We start from the raw sequence: 20,251 nt of genomic DNA, 5'->3' as shown, positions 1-20,251 counted from the left end.
AAAACTCGTCTCGGGAAAACTCGTCCCCTTTCGTTAGGTAGGAAAACTGGTCCCTTATTGAATAAATATCGATTGAAAACACATTTTATGATCGTTCTTGAAGGAGATATTGTTTTTTAAAATAAACTATAGCCCCCCCCCCATAATATTTTTTTAAAAATATTTTTACTTCTTTAATGTTTTTTTGTGTTTTTAATAAAAGCGTTTATTATGTTCATAAACGAGACCGCATATTTTTTTTATATTAATATAAAAAGAATTTACTTATATACTGTTGTTTATAAAAGGGTAAAATCGATTTTTCTACCTCGCCGACTATGTTGTTTATTTATTTGGAATCGTTTATTTGGTAAAGAAAAAAAAAACAGAAAACAAACAAAAAACATGTCGGTCGAGTGTTACGGGAGAACGAGAAATAATGCTTAGGGGGTCTTGATAATCGCTAAAAAACAGAAAATTAAAGAAATTACTGAGGGAGATTTGGTTTTAAAAAGAAAATAATAAATTTTAATATTTTTTAAAATATAATTTAGAGAGAGAGGGGGGGATAAAACCTATATCTCCCTTCGAAAAGCAACCAACAAAAAATGAAATTAAAAAGATTCTTGATAAACGATAGCGGAGTTTTCAATAAAATTGATTAATAAATTTATTTAGTGATTACTTTCTCTCTGAATGATTGATTTAAGAATTTTGAAGTAAAAATTTAAAAAATTAAAAATGAGTTAACGAGAGATTGTTAGCACATGGCATCTCTCGCGCCAAAAATATTTCGCTTTTAATTTATTAGTTAATTTTTGCAAAATTTGACAGGACGACAATAAATGTTGATAATTGATAAAATCATAATTTTAAATAACGCATGAGTGCATTTGGTATGACAGAAAACAAAAACATAACAACAAACAACTATCTAAATTAAAAAACAAAACCAAAAGCGTAACGAAGAATCGTCGCTCCCTGTTTTTTAATTTTTGGGTTTTGTTTTTTTTATTGTTTTTATGACTCCAAAAAACATTCGTTAAAATAAGAACAAAAAAAATTTGTAATTAACTTTGTATGAACATAATAAACGCTTTAAAATAAGTTAAACCACTAAGAACTTAGCCAGTTAGGTAGAAAACGGACACTTAGAAAATCGATTTTATTTAAAAAAAAAAAAAAAAAAAAAACATTAAACAAGTAAAAATATTTTTTAAAAAATATTATGGGGAGGGCTATAGTTTATTTTAAAAAACAATATCTCCTTCAAGAACGATCATAAAATGTGTTTTCAATCGATATTTATTCAATTAGGGACCAGTTTTCCTACCTAGCGAAAGGGGACGAGTTTTCCGGAGACGAGTTTTCCCGAGACGAGTTTTCCCGAGACGAGTTTTCCCGGGACGAGTTTTCCTAAATTCAGTTTTTACCCCCCCCCCCTCTCTCAAAATTATTTTTAAAAAATATTAAACTTTTCTTTGTAAACCCAAATCTCCCTTAGTAATTTCTTTAATTTTCTATTTTTTAGCGATTATCAAGACTCCCAAGATGTGATATACCGCACATTATTTCTCGTTCTAACGTAACACTTTTGTTTGTTTTCTGTGTTTTTTTTTCTTTACCGAATAAACGATTCCAAATAAATTAAACAACAGTAAATAAGTAAATTCTTTTTTATATTAATATTTTAAAAAATATGCGGTCTCGTTTATGAACATAATAAACGCTTTAAAATAAGTGAAACCACTAAGAACTTAGCCAGTTAGGTAGAAAGCGGACACTTAGAAAATCGATTTTATTTAAAAAAACAAAAACAAAAAAAAACATGAAACAAGAAAAAATATTTTTTAAAAATATTATGGGGGGCTATAGTCTATTTTAAAAAACAATATCTCCTTCAAGAACGATCATAAAATGTGTTTTCAATCGATATTTATTCAATTAGGGACCAGTTTTCCTACCTAGCGAAAGGGGACGAGTTTTCCGGAGACGAGTTTTCCGGAGACGGGTTTTCCGGAGACGAGTTTTCCCGAGACGAGTTTTCCCGGGACGAGTTTTCCTAAATTCCCTGAACTGTCATCCAAACTTCCACACACCACATACCACAACTGAGCTGAAAAATTCTTCTAAAGTTAGATTTAAATTTCTGTTGATGATCCTTTATGCCAGAATCAGGTCTCCCTGCATTCTTTGCTATTTAAGTAAAATATTTCATGAATTCATCAAATCATAATAAAATGGAAATTTATTGAGAGAAAAAAAATTATATAAATACTGGAAATTATTTGTTTTGCCTTTTTGATCTTCCATACTCATCTCATTTCAACTTTTAATAAAATAACAAACTTAAAAAAAAACATAATTAAAAAAAACTATATATATATGTGTGTGTAAGTAAAAAAACTGTGAGAATAATTAGCACAAAAACGTAATCTAATCATTATAAGTCACACCATCCAATTGTTGTCTAATGTTCGGCCTTCGAGACGAGATCAAAGTGTAGTATCTGTTCTTCAGATGCTGCACTTCTATTTCTTGTTCTCTTTCGGTGGAGGAGAAATCCTTCACAACTGAGACAATTTTTATTTTTGTACCTTTTCTCCACGTTAAAAAACGACCCTGGTGTCTAACTCTGTCCAGTGGGGAGGCATAGTAAATAGGTACAATTAAGTTTTACATATAAATTTAGGTGGGAATTCTTGTCCGATTAATTTTAACGTCTTTTATGATGTTTTATGCATATAATGAATTACACAAAGCCTGGAGTCACAAAATCATCATATTCTTGTATATATCATTCCCAAAACTAATGCACATTCATATTTTATGTAGACAGTGAATGATGTTGAGCTGCAAGTCACAAAATGCTTTCCTGAATGTATCATTCGAAAAACTTATGCACATTGTTTTTTTTTTCAAAAGAAACTTTTAAATGTTGAATTACAACTATTTAATACAATTTTTTTTAAGGATGAAATTGTTTCTTAAAAACAAATGCTTCTTTGTTTGTTGTAGATTAGCTGTATAAAAAAAGATGGAATTCTTAACAAGTTTCTATTTTGCAAAAATCGATGCAGATAATGAAGTCACAAAATATGGAGCATTTCTATACACACAATTCCCAGAACTAATGCACATGTTTTTCTTTAAAATATCATTTTAAATGTTGAAACGTAAATGTTTAATATTAAATCTGGTAAGGATGAAATTCTTTGTGTTTTTTTTTTTTTTTGTTTTTAAAAATACTTTTGCTTATATATTTTGTAGATTGTTTGATGAAATATACGAAATTTTTAACGATTTTTGAAAAAAAGTCAGTAAAAGCGTCCATGGTTTCTGTTCTCTTTTTGACAACGAATTCAAGGTCAGCAGACATCAATTCTTCATTGCTGTCAAAGATTTAGCGAGAAAACCCACTGGTATATAAAATGGTTAGTTTAGAACAACGGAAGTAGAAAGGTCAGCCGAGGTGAACTTGCTGTCAGTCTGGAATGAGAATCAAAACACATGTTCATTATAAAAGAAAATATTCAAGATACGAGTGTTGTGAAATGGTATACAAAATGGTTAGTTGAGCATAACAGAAAATGAAAGTTCAGCTGAGGTCAACTTGCCAATTACTAGACTGTGGAATTAATAGAAATGGATATGATGTCATATCCTTGAAATATAGTGCAGAAATATCCTTAAAATATATAGAGAGAAGAGTTAGTTTGTTAGAACACACAATGCGTGAACACATCCCGCTTTCAGTGATTTGGAACGAAGATCAAATCGAATAAACCTCCTCTGTCTTTCAATAGACTTGAACAGTTGTTTTACTCGATGAATTTTCGTTCTTTTTGGGGTTTTTTTTGGATATGTTACGGCGAGGGGCTAGATTAACGGAGAGCGTCATCAGTGTTAGGAAGGTGAATGTTATAACGTTTTTCTAGTTCCTCGACGTAAGCAAGAACATTAAAAGGTGTCAAAATCAGCATCAAGATGAAATGGAATATCAAAATTTATAATATGGTTTTATTAAACATATTTAAGAAATTACGCACCTAATATTGATTTGGCTCTAAACAACATATTTTAAAGAATCGATCTGTAGACTCTATTTTAACAAGCACTAAATTACTTGTAACTATGAATATTTTTTAATTGATGAATTGTCGTAATTTTTGGATATATTACTATTTTCGACATGACAATTAGGTACGTAATATTGTTTTTGCTTAAAACGATGTATTTAAAAATCGATTTGTCAACTATATCTTAACAAGCACGAAAAACTGATAAAAAAAACGAGATTTCTTTAATAAAAACGAGATTTCATTAAAAGAAACGAGATTTCATTAATAGAAACAAGATTTCATTAATAAAAACGAGATTTCATTAATAAAAATGAGATTTCATTAATAGAAACGAGATTTCATTAATAGAAACGAGATTTCATTAATAGAAACGAGATTTCATTAATAGAAAAAAGATTTCAATAATAGAAATAAGATTTTAGTCATAGAAACAAAGTTTACTTTATAGAAACAAAGTAAGTTTTATTTCTACCTTTTTGTTGTATATTCTCGTCTTTCCCCCTCTTTCTGGTTATGGCTTCTTTCTCACCAAAACCAGTCCTAAAAATACCCCATTTCCAAGTCGGGTTCGCAAAGATGCGCCTGAAGAACGGCTAAAACATTGTGAAAATAACAACCAAGATGAAAATAATAGTCCGAATAATCGAAATAAGATTAATTATTAAACCTTATCTAAAAAATTATACAGTTTCATTTATAGGAAACGACGTTTTAGTTATAAAAACAAAGTTTCATTTATAGAAAAAAACGTTTTATTATTTATAAAAACAAAATTTTCTTTGTAGAAACATTTTATTTATACAAGTAAAGTTTTATTTATAGAAACAATGTTTAATTTATAGAAATAAAGTTTCATTTACAGTAGCAAAGTAGTATTTATAAAAACAATGTTTCATTTATAGTCCCAAAGAAAGATAGTTCTTTTTATTAAATTAGTTTTATTTACGGAAACAAAATTTCATTCATACAAAAGTTTCATTTATAGAAACAAAGTTTTATTTCGGGAAACAAATTTAATTCATGGGAACAAAGTTTTATTTATAAAAACGTTTTATTTACAAAAAAAAAAAAAATTAAATTTATAAAAACAAAGTTTATTATAATGTTATGAAAAAGTTATAATAAAATTTTGTTTCGTATTACTATGCACAGAGTCGAAAAAGTTGTCAAAAAACAAATATATAACAAAAAGATGTTATGAAAGGCAAGATAAGTTACTTTTCCTCCTGACTGGGTACTTTTTAAGTGTTTTTATTTAATGTAACATGTTTATTCGGCTCGAAAAATATAAAGTATTTACCGATGTATTGGAAAATTTAAAATGGCGCCGGACTCTCTGTTAAACACGCTAAGTTTGGGAAAATGAATCCAAACTAAAACTTATACAAAATACTGTTAGAAACCCACCGAATATATGTCAGCCTATGTCACGGTAACATATATTGAGCGAGTTTCTAACAGTATTTTATATAGTTTTTTTTTTATTTTAACTCATTTTCCCGAACTTACCGTGTTCAACAGAGAGTCGGGCGCCATTTTAAATTTTCAAATCATCGGTAAACACTGTATGTTTTTCGAGCCGAATAAACATGTTACATTAAATAAGATCACTAAAAAAATATCCAGTTAGGTAGAAAAGTAACTTATCTTTCCTTTGATAACATTTATTTGTTATGTGTTTGTTTTTTGACAACTTTTACGAATCTATGTGTATAGTAATACAAACCCTTTAATTTTATTATTCATAGAGCCAGAGTTTTATTTATAGAAACAAAGTTTTATTCATAAAAAGAGGTTCATTCATAAAAACGAAGTTTAATTTATAGAAATAACTTTTTTAATATATAGAAACAAAGGAAGTTTTTATTTCTACCTTTTTGTTGCAGTGCAGGATTTTCATGGGTATATTTTGTCGGTTCTTTTTCTAAAATAAAGTAGAAAAAAAGGACATAATTCATAAGATATTAACCTAATAAGGGAAAATATAAACAAATTATGCATTGTTTATAGGAACACCAGTGTTATAGGAACAAAGTATTTTGTTTATAGAAACAAGAGGAGTTTTATAGAAACAAAGGCTATTTTATGAAAAAAAAGTTTTTATTTCTACTTTTTGTTACATCTCAAGCTTTTCATTTTTTACTCAAGGAAAAATACCAGGTTGAGAAACTGGTGCGGTTTCGAGGGTAGGTAGGACTCAAGTCGTGGTGGGCACTCCGTCTAGGGATGGTGTTTTGATAAAAAAAAAATACCTTTGATAGTCTTGGTGAAGCATCAAGTATTCAACTACCGACAAGATATGAATTACACTACAAATTCGTGTAGCGAGTTCAATCTCGACTACGGTCGTGTTGGGTGGATGGATGGAAGCTTTTCATTAATATATTTTCTTGATTGCTTCATCTTGGTTCAAGAAAATATTGGCATTGATTCGGAATTCTTATAAAAAGTTTCATGATATTGTTGAGATTTTTTTTCAGATGTTGGACTGAGATAAAAGTGTAGGATCTGATCTTAGCAAAAAAAGACAAAATCTATATATATCTATATATCTATAAAAGTGAACGTGTCTGTGTGTCTGTGTACATTTCCCTACACAATAACTCTGCCAATTTTAAGTCTACAGACTCGAAATACACTGATATACAGGGTACTGAGATTTGGGAAAATCGATGTGATCGGTTTTCGGCCAGAAATTTAGCTATTAAGGGGTCAAAGTTCAACGATTTTACCTTTGAGAACTCTACCAAACTCCTCCGACAATTTTGTGTCTAAACACTTGAAATTGTAGATATAGGTTCCTTAGACATGGATCTAACTTAATAATCTGATTTAACTTAATAATCTGATTTAACTTAATAATCTGATTTAACTTAATAATCTGATTTAACTTAATAACTTGATTTAAGCCCCAAACAATAAATGCTAAGGGGTCATAATAGGGGTCAAAGTTATAAAAATTGACCGTTTTCTTTTTTTTGCTCAACATGCACATCCAAACATCCGGGCAATGCCGGGCTGAAATGCTAGTATATATATAAAAGCCATAGTTTTAATAACCAAAATGATATAAATTACTGAACTTTATCTTAAATTTATAGAAAGGGCGGTTTCTTTTATAAAAATTAAAGTTGTGTTTATAGAAACAAAATTTTGTTTGTTGAAACAAATGGCACTTCTGCACTATTGGGACGAGATTTCGTAGTCGATTAATGGAGTTTTCAGATAAAAAAAAACAATGGTTTAAACTGATTTTTTTTGCCAATTCTAATAAGTTACAATAGTAGCTTTTTTTACATGGAAGTCACCACTTATCAAGGCCCGGAAGCAACTCGGAGATAAGGGTTATTGCGTATACAGTAATCAATGGGATAATATCATAGTAATCGTTAGTGATGGAGATCTGATAAAGTGTCTTGCTTAAGGGAGCGGTTTATCAAGAATTTGTTTATGTTGGACTTGAAGACATCCAAGTTATAGTCAGGTGGGAAACAGGCAAACGGAAGAGAGTTCCACAGGCGTGCACTTCTAAGAAAGAAGCTTTGTTCATGGAATCTACGTTTTGATTTAGGTACAGATAAAGAGTGGGGGAAATTACTGACAGTGGTTTCAGCTAGATGGGTGTTTTTTGTGAAAGATTGGCGAGGGGGACCATAGATTAGAGCTAAGACGAGCACTTCCCATGGAAATAATGATAAAATAACGATAGGCTCGCAACGTCCCTTCTGTGGGAGAGAGGTTGCAGGAAAGAGAAAAGGGCTATTCCCACTAGTCTATTTTGTACTCTGTCAAGGCAGGATAGGCTGTTTTTAAAAGCTCCTGCCCAGCTTCCAAATTATTCAGTCGAAATTACCTGAATATTACTGAATGATTAAAAAACAAAAAACTTTAATCGTAGTAGCAGATGAAAAATTGCCACCATCTTGTTTAAATTGAAACGGGCAATTACCTCCGTTTTGAACTCTCCTGTGTCTTACCATCGTTTTCATCAAATTTTATTTTTTGTTTTCTTTAATAAATAATTCTCTACCATATCGATTTTCGTAATTTTTGGATATAATCATCTTAAAAATACGAGGAATACATAGATACCATTGTTTTCATGTGAAATTCAGTTTTACGATTTCCGAAATTTCGTCTCAATAGTGCAGAAGCGCCAAACAAATTTTATTTATAGAAATATGGAGTGTTTTCTTTCTATATTTTTGTTGCACAGTAAGATTTTTATGAATATGTTTGATTAATTTTTTTATAATTTCAATAATAGAACAGTTTTATTTATTGAAACAAAGCTTTCACTATAGAAGGTGGAACAAAGTAATTTATTTCACAAAAAATAATATGTACAAAAAATAAATTTACTTTTAATTATAGACGAAAAAGTTTATTTGTAAAAACAAGGTTTATTTGTAAAAAAAGTAAATTTTATTTGTAAAAAAAAAGTTTTATTTGTAGCAAAAATTTTATTTGCAAAAAAAACTAAGTTTTATTTGTAGAATAAAGAAAGTTTTATTTATAGAAACAAAATGTTTTTATACAAGTAATACTTTATTTATAGAAACAAAACAAGTTCGATTTATAGAGAAAAATGAAGTCTGATTTCTACCTGTTTGGCGCCTTGCAGGATTTACATATATACGTTTTGCTGGGCCCTCTTCTAAAACCAAGAAAAAATTGCCATTATTTAGAAAAAATTAATTTATTCATAAAAATATTTTTATTATCCGTCAAAAGATAAATAAAAATGGGCGGACTATGTGAAGGAAGTCTTTATCAATTATGTATCAGAAAACTGTAAGATAATGGTATGTCTATGTATCTAATAGGCAGTCACGATCAGTGTAATCTCAATAGAGTAGAAAATGTAGAATTGTTCTCGGTGTCAACTGGTAGCGGTAGTAGGACTTAATATTTAGAGAGAAAAATAGAAACTCTTTCCTCTGAAGATGTTGCGATTGTGATAGTGTTGCTCGTCGGATGCAATGTAGCATTTTATTATCACGACTGAATGTGTATCAAAATGGTGTTTGAAAGCTACATAAGATAGTAGCTATTAGGCTAGATGTATTGATTTTGTATGTGGCATCTGTTGTATTACTTTGGTGCAGAGAGGACTTTCTGCAGTCCTTTTATTATATTATATTCATAAAAATGTCAATCAAATTAAATATTTATATAAATTTATATATTTATATAAAGTTCAAACACCTTAAATTGCAAACTTCTTTGATTGTGTTTTGTTTATGTTAAGAACAAAGAGATTAAATACATTCAAATATTTAAAAGTCAGGGCTATTTCATACATTCTATGTAATTTAAGATTTCAAATCGTAAGAAACAAGTAAAAAGAAATCTTATAAACAGGTCTATAACGTTGTTGAGACATTTCCTCGGCTGAGCTCCGTTCCACATGACCACCACAACCCATTCTTATTTTTTAATCATGACCGCACCAAATCAAATTGATTTTGGAATTACACTATAAGCTTCCAAACTCAATCCACACCTCATTTACTCCTACTTAATTCCCACCTCCATTTAGAAATTAATCTGTTCGATTCCGGCTAAAAAAAAAAAACAACAACAAAATATTCGTTAGAAAATGTTTTTGTTTTCATTTATAAAAACAAAAGTTTTCTTTCTACCTTTTTGTGGCGTCTCTACGGTGTGGTAAAAATTTTCCGTTGGTTCATCTTCTAAAATCAAGACAACAAAATTGATATTATTCGTAAGAGATTTATTTATGAAAAAAATTATTATTACTCAAAAGACATTATTATTTCTGAGAAAGTTAGCAAAATTAAACAACGATTGTATATGTGATTTGCCTCGTTGGAAAGCATTTCAAAGTTAAAAATTTTAAAAATGTTAAGAAAGCCAGAAAAAATGCGATTTTTGTTTTGTTTTATTTTGTAAATAAACGTAATATTTATTTGAATACAAATTTTCGGTTTGCAAAGAAACCTTATTCAGAAATATTAGAAATATATTTATGTTAGAAATATATTTAGAAATATTTATGATGATGATGATGATGAAGAAAAAAAGCACCTAAATATATTTCTATCTGAAGATGGTTTCTATGCAAACTGAAAATTTGTTTTAAATAGACATTACGTTTATTTACATAAAAAAGCGCATTTTGTTGACTTTCTTAATATTTGCAAATTTTTTAACTTTCAAATTCTTTCTAACGAAGCAAACCACATGAATTAGAAACGCGCGCTAATAATTCCTCGTAATATATAGTATTCAGTAGAGGATTGATTCTATAATAATACATAGAAAAAAAACAACGATTATATATGTGATTTGCCTCGTTGGAAAGATGATGAATCGAGTAATAAAAAAACAAAAAAAAACATGATGGAAAAAAAGACAAACAAAAAATAATTCAAGAAAGAATTTTTTTGCGCATGCGTATATGACTAAATTCTCATGAAGGAACGATTTCTTGCTACCCCTCCCTGTAGAAACGTTCCCAGTTAAGGGTGAAGGAATCAATGTTTTTGGCCAATTTTTCGATATTTGTCGTCTGAAGGGTCGAGCTTCAAAACGATACTAATTTCGTGAAAATCCGTCGCCTCTCTCGAAAGTTTTAGGTATACATACAAACATACATATATTTAAACAGATTTTTGCCCTTTATATTATAGAAGACTTGCTCGGGACCGTATAAACAATGAAAAAACAAAAGCAGATATTGAACATATGTTTTATTCTTAGGGGAGAGGAATCTTTCATCTCAAGTTTTAGCGTTACAAACAAACATTTGTCTTTTATATATATATAGATAATGACAGGTTTTTGGGGCCCCCCTCGAAGATAACTGATCAGTTGACCAACTTCTAGTGGTCCGTTTGACGTAAAATTTCGATATTTGTCATCCGGGTGATGGGGCTTCGATATGATACCAAATTTGTCAAGTTTGGTTCCGTCTTTCAAAAGTTTTAGCGTTACAAACAAACATACATGCATACACACAGACGTTTGGCTTTTATATATATAGACTAGCAGGGCTACCCGGCGTTGCTCGGGACCGTATAAACAATGAAAAAAACAAAAGCAGATATTGAACATATGTTTTATTCTTAGGGGAGAGGAATCTTTCATCTCAAGTTTTAGCGTTACAAACAAAAATTTGTCTTCTATATATATAGATAATGACAGGTTTTTGGGGGCCCCCCTCGAAGATAACTGATCAGTTGACCAACTTCTAGTGGTCCGTTTGACGTAAAATTTCGATATTTGTCATCCGGGTGATGGGGCTTCGATATGATACCAAATTTGTCAAGTTTGGTTGTGTCTGTCAAAAGTTTTAGCGTTACAAACAAACATACATACATACATACATACACACCGATTTTTGCCTTTTATATATATAGAAGGCTTATTCATAGAAACAAAATTTTCTATTTATGTAAAAAAAAAAAGGAGTTTCATTTCTACCTTTTTGCAGCATCATAGGATTTGCATATACATGTTTCGATAGTTCATCTCCTAAAACCAGGAAAAAAATATTATTCATGAGAAATTTATTCATGAAACATATTTTATTATTCGGTAACAAATCATTAAAAATAAATAACAAAATCATATATATTTTAACGACACTAAATTGAGAGCGATTAAATCGCATTTTGTCCATGTAAAGAACAAAGTTATATTTATAGAAACAAAGTTATATTCATAGAAACAAAGTTATATTTATAGAAACAAAGTTATATTTATATTTATAGGAATAAAGTTATATTTATACCTTTCTGTTTCTCCTTAATAGTTTCATAATCAGGTTCCTCTGTTGATTTATCATCTGCAACCAGGAAGGAAAACTAACATTATTCATAAGAACTTGACTTATTTAGAAAAAAAAAAACATTTTATTTATAAAAGTACTTTATTTATAAAAAAAATTATTTTAAAAACATTTTATTCATAAAACATTTTATTTATAAAAACATTGTATTTATACAAACATTTTATTTATTAAAAAAAACATTTCATTAATACAAACATTTTATCTATAAAATAACATTTTATTTTTAGAAACAATTTTTTTCTACCTTCTTGTTGCTCCTGAAGATTGTCATAATCAAGTTGCAAATTAGTTTTCGTATTCGCCGTTGGCTTATCGTCTAAAATCAAGGAAGAAAACTAATATTATTCATAAGAAGCTTACTTTTATAGAAAAAAATATACGTTTATTATTGTGTCAAAGCGTCAATAAAAATAACAAAATCGCATATATTTAGTTCAACTAGTGGGATCTATAGAAATTCAACAGCGGACTCTTTGGTATATAATATATTGATGTTGGCGTTCTGTGGATGATCAGTGTAAATGGAGACGCTCTGATAATATTGTAACTCTTTTGTTAAAACTGCAAAAGTATTCATCTAAGCTAGCAGGGACGCCAGGCGTAGCCCGGTCTTAAAGTACGCTTAAATATGATAATGATATTTTACATCACGTAGATTTTGTATATATTATTATAGAGTCAATTTTCTAATGATTCTTATTAATACTCCCATAAATTTGGGTTTCTATAAAAAAAAAACTTGATGGTGGTGATGATGATGGTGGTTGTGGTGATGATGATAATGATGGTAGTGGTGACAGTGGTGGTGGTTGTGGTGGTAGTGACAACTGCTGCGTGATGAAGCTGTTGTGCACACACGCACGCATGACAGCTAATAGCCAAAACGCACTAAACGATTTGAGTCAAGCTGTCAAAACTGATGTTGCTGGTGGTGAAAGGTAAAGTACTTTACACTCACAACTGCCGAGGTTAGAGCAGCTGTAGAGAGCAGGTCACATATATAGCCCAGAGGAAAGGCAAAAGAGAAGGGAAGCAAACAACCAGCAGGCAAAGCAACATTAGATAAGCTCATGGTTTCATCCACCCACCCTCTTGTCAACCCTCTCCATCTCTAGCTTGGCACACGCACACGAGGCAATAAAAAAAATCGGCTCGGGTGCATGTGACTACACCACACGACAACTAGAGTTGTATTATTTTATTTATTACAAAGATTTTAAATCATTTTTAAAAGAGGAAAAAATTATCAGTTTTTACTCACCCAATTTAGGTGTAGTTGGTGAATTGCTTTGTATAATTTTTTTCTTTCCTGTAAATAAAATGCAATGAATTAAAATTCGGAAATAGCATAATGACATCATTTAACAATGGGAGGTAATGCCTGGGCGGAGGATATCATAAAGAATGAACATATAGCTTTTTTTTTAAACTTCACTGTAATTAAATTCTGCATAATATTATTGTACAACACTTTTTTGAGAGAGGCTGGGGGGGGGGGGGTACTCGACCAATCAAGCCCCTCCTCCAAAGCAAGAAACTTTTATAATAAGCAAAATACAAAAGATCTAATAAAGAAGAGAATTGCTCTGCATCAAATAAGCAAAAGCTCACTAAAATATATATTATAATATTCTTATTCATTTTGATAATGTTCTGTCTGTATCCATCTCGCAATTGTGGTATTATTCACATAAAGCTAAATAGTGCTGAGTTTCTTTTTTATATATATACTAGCATTTCAGCCCGGCGTTGCCCGAGTGTTTGGAGGTGTATGTTGAGCAAAAAAAAAAAAAAAAAAAAAAAAACGGTCAATTTTTTTAACTTTGACCCCTATTATGACTCCTTAACATTGCTTTGGGCTCAAACCAAGTTATTAAGTTAGATCCATGTCCAAGGAACCTATATCTAAAATTTCAAGTGTTTATACACAAAATTGTCGGAGGAGTTTGGTAGAGTTAATAATCAACAACAATAAAAATAAATAAAAATCAGAAATAAAAACTTAAAAAATAATTAAAAGTAAATAAAATAAAAATAAGAAATAAGAAATAAAATTAATAATCGATAACAATAAAAATAAATTAAAAATTAAAAAAATAATTAATAAAAGTAAATAAAACATTAATTGATAACAATAAAAAAATAAGAAATAAAAATTAAGAAATAATTAATAAAAGTAAATAAAATAAAAATAGTAATTAATAATAATAAAAAATTATTAAAAATAAGATAAAATATTAAAAAATAATTAAAATTAAATAAAATAAAATAATCAATAACAATAAAAAATAAATAAAAAATTAAAAAATAATTAATAAAAGTTAATAAAATAAAAATAAATAAAAAATGCCGAGTGCTTTAACAAATTTGTATTATTATTATGTACGTCATTATAGCATATTCGAAACTAAATGTACTTACTTGAGTTACTGTGGTATTTGAAACAAAGAATTGCAACAATTATAACAATAACAAGTGCTGCAAGCGTAAGACCAACTATTAACCATTTATCGACATCATCCTCACTACGCTTTTTACATTTTTCATCAGCTGAAACAAAAATGAAACACAGATTAAGAATTTGCAAAAGGCAACATGACGTGGCACCTCTATCCAATTGAACACAGGAGGACAATAAAAGATATTTAGCTCGGGTTTTCACCAGCCAAAATTTGATTCCTCCACTTGCAAATGATTGACCCTTTAAAAAGAGGGTTGATGTTGAGAAATCAAACCACTTGAAATGTTGCAAAATTAATGTCCACTCTAGATAAGAGGCAACCCCATGCAATAAGTCAAAAGCCAGGTAGGTTGCACGTGTTGCCTATCTCAAATGACAGTAATACCTCTACTTAAAAGACATTTTGCGTGTGAGTGTGTGTGTGTGTGTGTGTGTGTGTGTGTGTGTGTGTGTGTGTGTGTGTGAGTGTGTTCCCTATGGACTCCGAAACAGTTAGGCCGATTTTTTTTAAATTTTCACACAAATGTACTTAATATGTCCGAGAGTGTTCTTAGATAGGTTTTGTATTGGAATGCCTCTGATAAGTATCGAAAATCAATAATTGAAAAAATCTGAGTAAAGACGGAACAGTCTGATTTTTACACCTTATACAGCCTAACATCACAATTGCATTCAAGAAGGTTTATAAAGCACAAGCAGAAGGTCCCAGCATATAAATCAACAGTAGGTTCTTTGATAAAACAGAGGTACATTCGAATGGTACGTTTTTCTTAAAAGCACAATTGAACCATAAAACTTGATTTTTGCATTTTAAATTTTAATTTAAGTTATCATCTTGACAAATAGTGTGCACCATCCCTAGGTGGGGGACCATCATCATGTCAGGTTTAGTCATTATTGGTCCAGTGGTATGACTTGTAGGAACGTTGTACATGCAGACACACACACACACACACACGAACATTACTACTTTATATATAGATTGAATTTTATAATGTTTATGAAAGAAAATAAAACATTGAATAAAACAGATGGAGATTGATGTAGAGAAATTGGTCACTTTTTTTTTACAAGGGAGAAACTACTTATCAAGGCCTGCAGCCATATGATTGCACCAGGGGATTACCACAACTCTTCAGCATATCAGGTACACTTTGGTGCTGACTTTCAAACCGACTTCAAAGATGTGAGGTAGCATGATGCAGTCCTCACTCGAAACCACACCAAAAACCATAATCATGGCCAGAAACTTTGTTGAGCAGTGCCCTCAAGCATTTACCCGTTCGGATTTGTATTTTGAGGGTGCTGGCAATGGTCCTGTTGTCATAACTTGGATCAGTAGAGAGCATGAGTTGTACAGTGGCACATCTCCGATCTCGCTCGTTGAACATCGTGTCACTTTCAGACACGAGTTTTCTACATGTAATTCCAGTACAGTCCTCGGTTCGAATCTTGGAAATTGGTGCATCTGCTATGTCTAGTCCTACTGATGAGTCTTGGGATGTTCATATGTTCAATACATAGATATGAGGTGCTTTCAATTAGTTTCCAGACCTTTTTTCAAATGAGCACTTTTATTGATAGTAAACACACAAAACTCTAGTCCCCTTTAACATAATCTCCTCCGGCTGCAATGCACTTATTGTACCGTTCAAACAACTTCTGGAAGGCCCCATGGAAGTTCTCTTGTGTGAGTGTGTCAATGACCTTAGGGAAGATGATGACATTAGGTTTTTGCAACTCTTGCAGGGAGGTTTCGATGTCCTCGTACGTACAGCGCTTAAATTCCCAAATTGGTCACCCATTTTAGTAATAACCAGGGTCAGCATTGCTTAACTTCAGTCATCTGAGGGAAACCGGTGTGTCAACGTGATTATGCCGTATAGTCCCAATTAAGCAATAGTTTTCCCCCTTAAGTGTAAAGCTAGATTCTTTCCTAAAAAGAATCGAATTCTCTATGGTAGCAACGTCATATATAGAGTAAACAAATGTATGTAAAACATTCGTTTTTTAAATGATGTACAAAGAAGAAAGCGTCCGGCCGTTATTGTTATTAATGTCCTTGTTCTGTTCCTATTTAATAGTTTAGATAAAATAAAAAGATAATTTTGACTGAGTTAAGCCCCTTACATCTTGCTTAGTAGGAAAGAAAAACGACTCAGAGTAATCTCCCTTTACACGCAAACTTATCTCCCTTTGATCCTTTCTCATAAAAGGGGAATATTTTTGTTGGACACGGACGAGCAACGGTAGCCCTATAGTGACCGCATGGAATCAAGATACTCAAATGGTTCGTTAAACTTATATTGAAACATTTAGGACTATTTCGTATTAAGAACATTTATCTGGACCTATTTTCGAATTTTGTTGACATTTTATCTTCGTCGGAATTATGATATTATTTTCTTCTTCCACGCGTTTCCTAATCGTTTTTATTTTTCTCTCTCTTCTTCCTTTTCAGTTTTTACTCTCTTCTTAAATAAATTTACCTGTTGATACTAAAATGACGATATCTTCAGAGTTCCTTTGTTTTTGAAGTCAGTTGGCATTGCTCAGCAATGCCATTGCTGTAATGAGTTTTCTACATGTAATTCCAGTACAGTCCTCGGTTCGAATCTTGGAAATTGGTGCATCTGCTATGTCTAGTCCTACTGATGAGTCTTGGGATGTTCATATGTTCAATACATGGATATGAGATGCTTTCAATTAGTTTCCAGACCTTTTTTCAAATGAGCACTTTTATTGATCGTCCCCTTCAAAGTAATCTCCTCCAGCTGCAATGCACTTATTGTACCGTTCCAACAACTTCTGGAAGGCCCCATGGACGTCCTCTTGTGTGAGCATGTCAATGCCCCTCATCACAGCTTCTTTCATCTCCTCAATTTTCTCATAACGACACCTTCTAAGGTTTTCCTTCGAATTAGAGAATAACCAAAAAGTCACAGGGAGCAAAGTCTGGACGATAGGGAGGATGAGGAATTGCTTTGATTTCCATCCTGGTCAAATACTCTGTGACAAGGATGGAGCACACTTGGGATAAACTTTACACAAATCTTCTGTATCTTCGGTTCCTTGCGAATAATTGTGTGTACAGTTCCCACACTGACATCAAACTGTGCATTTATTGTCTCTATAGATACACGATGGTCCTTGTCTATGAAATTCTTTATTTGGCAAATAAACTCTTGTGTTCTGCCTTTCTTACTCCTCCACGCCTCTCATCGTCTCTCACATTCCTTGAATCTCTTATGCCACTCAAAAAACTGATGCTTGATTCATGCAAGATGGTCCAAAAGCAGTCTGAAGCATTCCGTACGTTTCTGTTTCATTTTTACCAAGTTTAAAACAAAATTTTATTGCCTATCGTTCTTCTAAAGTGTTCTCACCTTCAGATTGCATTTTTTTTAATTCACCAGCTGTGATAATCAGGCTTTAGTAGGATGTATTTCAATTTCTGCTGTAGCTGTTCATTTGAACCTAAAATCATAAAAATTGGTCAGTCATCTCATAAGATCTATAGCAATAACATACTGAATTTTCAAGAGTCTACGACAATTTTTAATGCTTGTACAAAAAAAGTCTGGAAACTTATTGAAGGCACCTCATATATTAATAAGTAGAGATAGATATGTCTGTGGTTCAAATTTTCAGGTTGGTGCACCCATTACACCTAGCCATACTGATGTGTCATGAAAAGATGAAACACATGTTTGTAAATGACCATATGATAGATATATGGATAGACATTTTGAGGGTGCTGGCAATGGTCCTGTTGTCATAAATAGACAGATAGATCCAGAGATCGATACATAGATAGATTTGGGCCGAATCTAACAATAAAATTGATTTTTTTAAATCTGAGATGAATCTTTTAAAAGGGAAAAGTATTTACTTACATAAAATACTTATGTTATACGTGGTAAATTCATATTTAGCCACATGCATCCCTTCGCATTGACAATGATGGCTCATCTCAAGAGTTACGGTTTCGCTGATCGTCACAGAAGTTTTGCTTGTTTTCGTCACAGAAAGGCAAGTTAGATTTACAGAAGCACTCGGGCGACCACCTCGCCATTCACACGTAACTGTCATTTGTTCGCCAACACATATTTCAGACTTGTTGACGGTGATGACCGGCTTTTCTGGCGGTGGTTCTGTCAATCAAAATTCAAAAGAAAAAAAGCATTAACAAAGGTTGCAACAACACACAAAATAAAATTGACCAAACATAGAATATTCCAACGATGAAATACAAAATGTACGAAATCTAATAGTTAATCGATAATAACTAAGACAAGAGAATATTCTTATCATTTTTTTTTACTCTCGAGTATATATCAGACGCAGATCAATCGAGAACCACATTACTCTATCTAAAAATATAAGATATTAACTGATATACACTCAAGAGTCAAAATAATGAAAAGAATATGCTGTTGTCATAGCCCTAATAATAACTGAAAAACATTGGAAAATCGACTGATTCCGGACATAAAATCCAAATTATTGAAAAATTCTATTCAGAGAGGGAAATTGGGTTAAATCCGAAAATTTAGTTTCCAAAGTTAAGACGCCGGAAGTGGACACGGTTTAGCTAAAATATGGAACAGAACGGGAGTCACTAAGCATGACGAAATACAAAACGATATGGAAATAATTTACTTTAAAAAATATTTTTGTTTTTAACACTTCTTTTGGTATTATAAAACAATGCAAAAAATAATAATAAACTTATTTTTTACATTTCTATAAATAGCAATAAAAAAGAAAACTTTATATATTTATAAACTGTAAAAACATTATTTTTTTATTATTTCTATATCAATATATATATTTAAAAAGTTATTCATAGAAATGTAAACTATGAAAGTTTAAATTACATCTTTGGGCGCTTCTACACTATTGGGACGAAATTTCGGAAATCGTAAAACTGAATTTCACATGAAAACAATGGTATCTACGTATTCCTCGTATTTTTAAGATGATTATATCTGAAAATTATGAAAGTCGATAAGGTAGAAAATTATTTTTAAAGAAAATAAAAAATAGAACTTGATAATAAGACAAAGGAGAGTTCAAAAGGGAGGTAATTTTCTGTTTTGATTTAAGATGTTAAGATGAAGATAGTCTCCCCTCCCATGTTAATGCATGGATACTTTTGCCTTTATCTGCCTGGAGCGAAAATGTTCAAGCATTCCAGCTCCACCCCACAATAAACATGCTATAATGGAACTTTTATCAAATTGAAAAGTCTGGTTATTTTTACTCGTTTAAAAAAACTGCTTAAGAAGTAATACCTTTAGGGTTACGTATTAACTTTAGACTAGCTAGAAGTAATGCATACCTTAGAGAGAGAAAAAAAAAGCCGCATGTTTTTGAGTTCAGATAATATGCAGGTATAATTTGGGAAATGTTCAATTTCATAGGAGACTTTTTTTTCTTTTTTTTCTCTCGTTTTAAATATAGGAAAATTATTAATACAATATGGAACGATAAAATGTTCACCCTAGAAAAGACGACATGATTCCATTTCCGTTTGATGAAAACCGGTTGTCTCTTTCTTTTTTTTTTTTTTGCAGATCATCTTGCATTTCATAACAAATCTTTCCCCAAAATGGTTTAAATGATCAAAAGATCAAATCTAATTTTAAATAATATGAAACTCTCCAAAAAATTTTACATTTCTACGTTTTATCATTTTTTTCCCCCAATTCTACGTTTTTTTTTTTTGTTTGTTTTTTTTTTTGTTTTTTGTAGATCATCTACTAGCTGGCCAGTTGTGTACAAATTGCAAGAGCGACAGAAGCCTTCTACCATGTCTTATGTCGGATCATAGAAACACTTAAGTATAACATATCTTCAACCTCTCGATCACATGATTTCATCTTTTTGTCTTTCCTCACAAAAAGT

The 20,251-nt window shown here is 31.0% G+C and overlaps 1 protein-coding gene across 6 annotated transcripts in view; it reads right to left on the bottom strand.

Moving 5' to 3' along the window:
* Positions 1–2,209: 2,209 nt before the first annotated feature.
* The window catches only part of LOC145249025 (uncharacterized), a 31,717-nt gene continuing 13,675 nt past the window's right edge, over positions 2,210–20,251 (bottom strand). For 2 of the 6 annotated variants that reach the window (XR_013863446.1, XR_013863445.1), the window contains exons 5-15: positions 18,238–18,495; positions 14,302–14,430; positions 13,142–13,189; positions 12,125–12,196; positions 11,821–11,874; positions 11,511–11,561; positions 9,707–9,757; positions 8,668–8,718; positions 5,935–5,985; positions 4,534–4,654; positions 2,749–3,468 (exon numbers count right to left, since the gene is read on the bottom strand). Coding sequence is in view for 2 of the 6 variants with exons in the window: in XM_080110884.1 (XP_079967010.1) it covers positions 3,464–3,468; positions 5,935–5,985; positions 8,668–8,718; positions 9,707–9,757; positions 11,511–11,561; positions 11,821–11,874; positions 12,125–12,196; positions 13,142–13,189; positions 14,302–14,430; positions 18,238–18,495 (770 nt within the window). In the remaining 4 variants the exon portion in view is untranslated. Of the gene's footprint in view, positions 3,469–4,533; positions 4,655–5,934; positions 5,986–8,667; positions 8,719–9,706; positions 9,758–11,510; positions 11,562–11,820; positions 11,875–12,124; positions 12,197–13,141; positions 13,190–14,301; positions 14,431–18,237; positions 18,496–20,251 lie in introns of all 6 variants that reach the window. The other 4 variants (XR_013863444.1, XM_080110884.1, XR_013863447.1 and 1 more) reach the window with 4 other exon arrangements.

This window comes from Euprymna scolopes, chromosome 27 (assembly GCF_053919585.1).
Source record: "Euprymna scolopes isolate OS-2025 chromosome 27, ASM5391958v1, whole genome shotgun sequence".
Taxonomy (NCBI): Eukaryota; Metazoa; Mollusca; class Cephalopoda; order Sepiida; family Sepiolidae; genus Euprymna; species Euprymna scolopes.
This window is presented reverse-complemented; position numbering and strand designations above follow the sequence as displayed.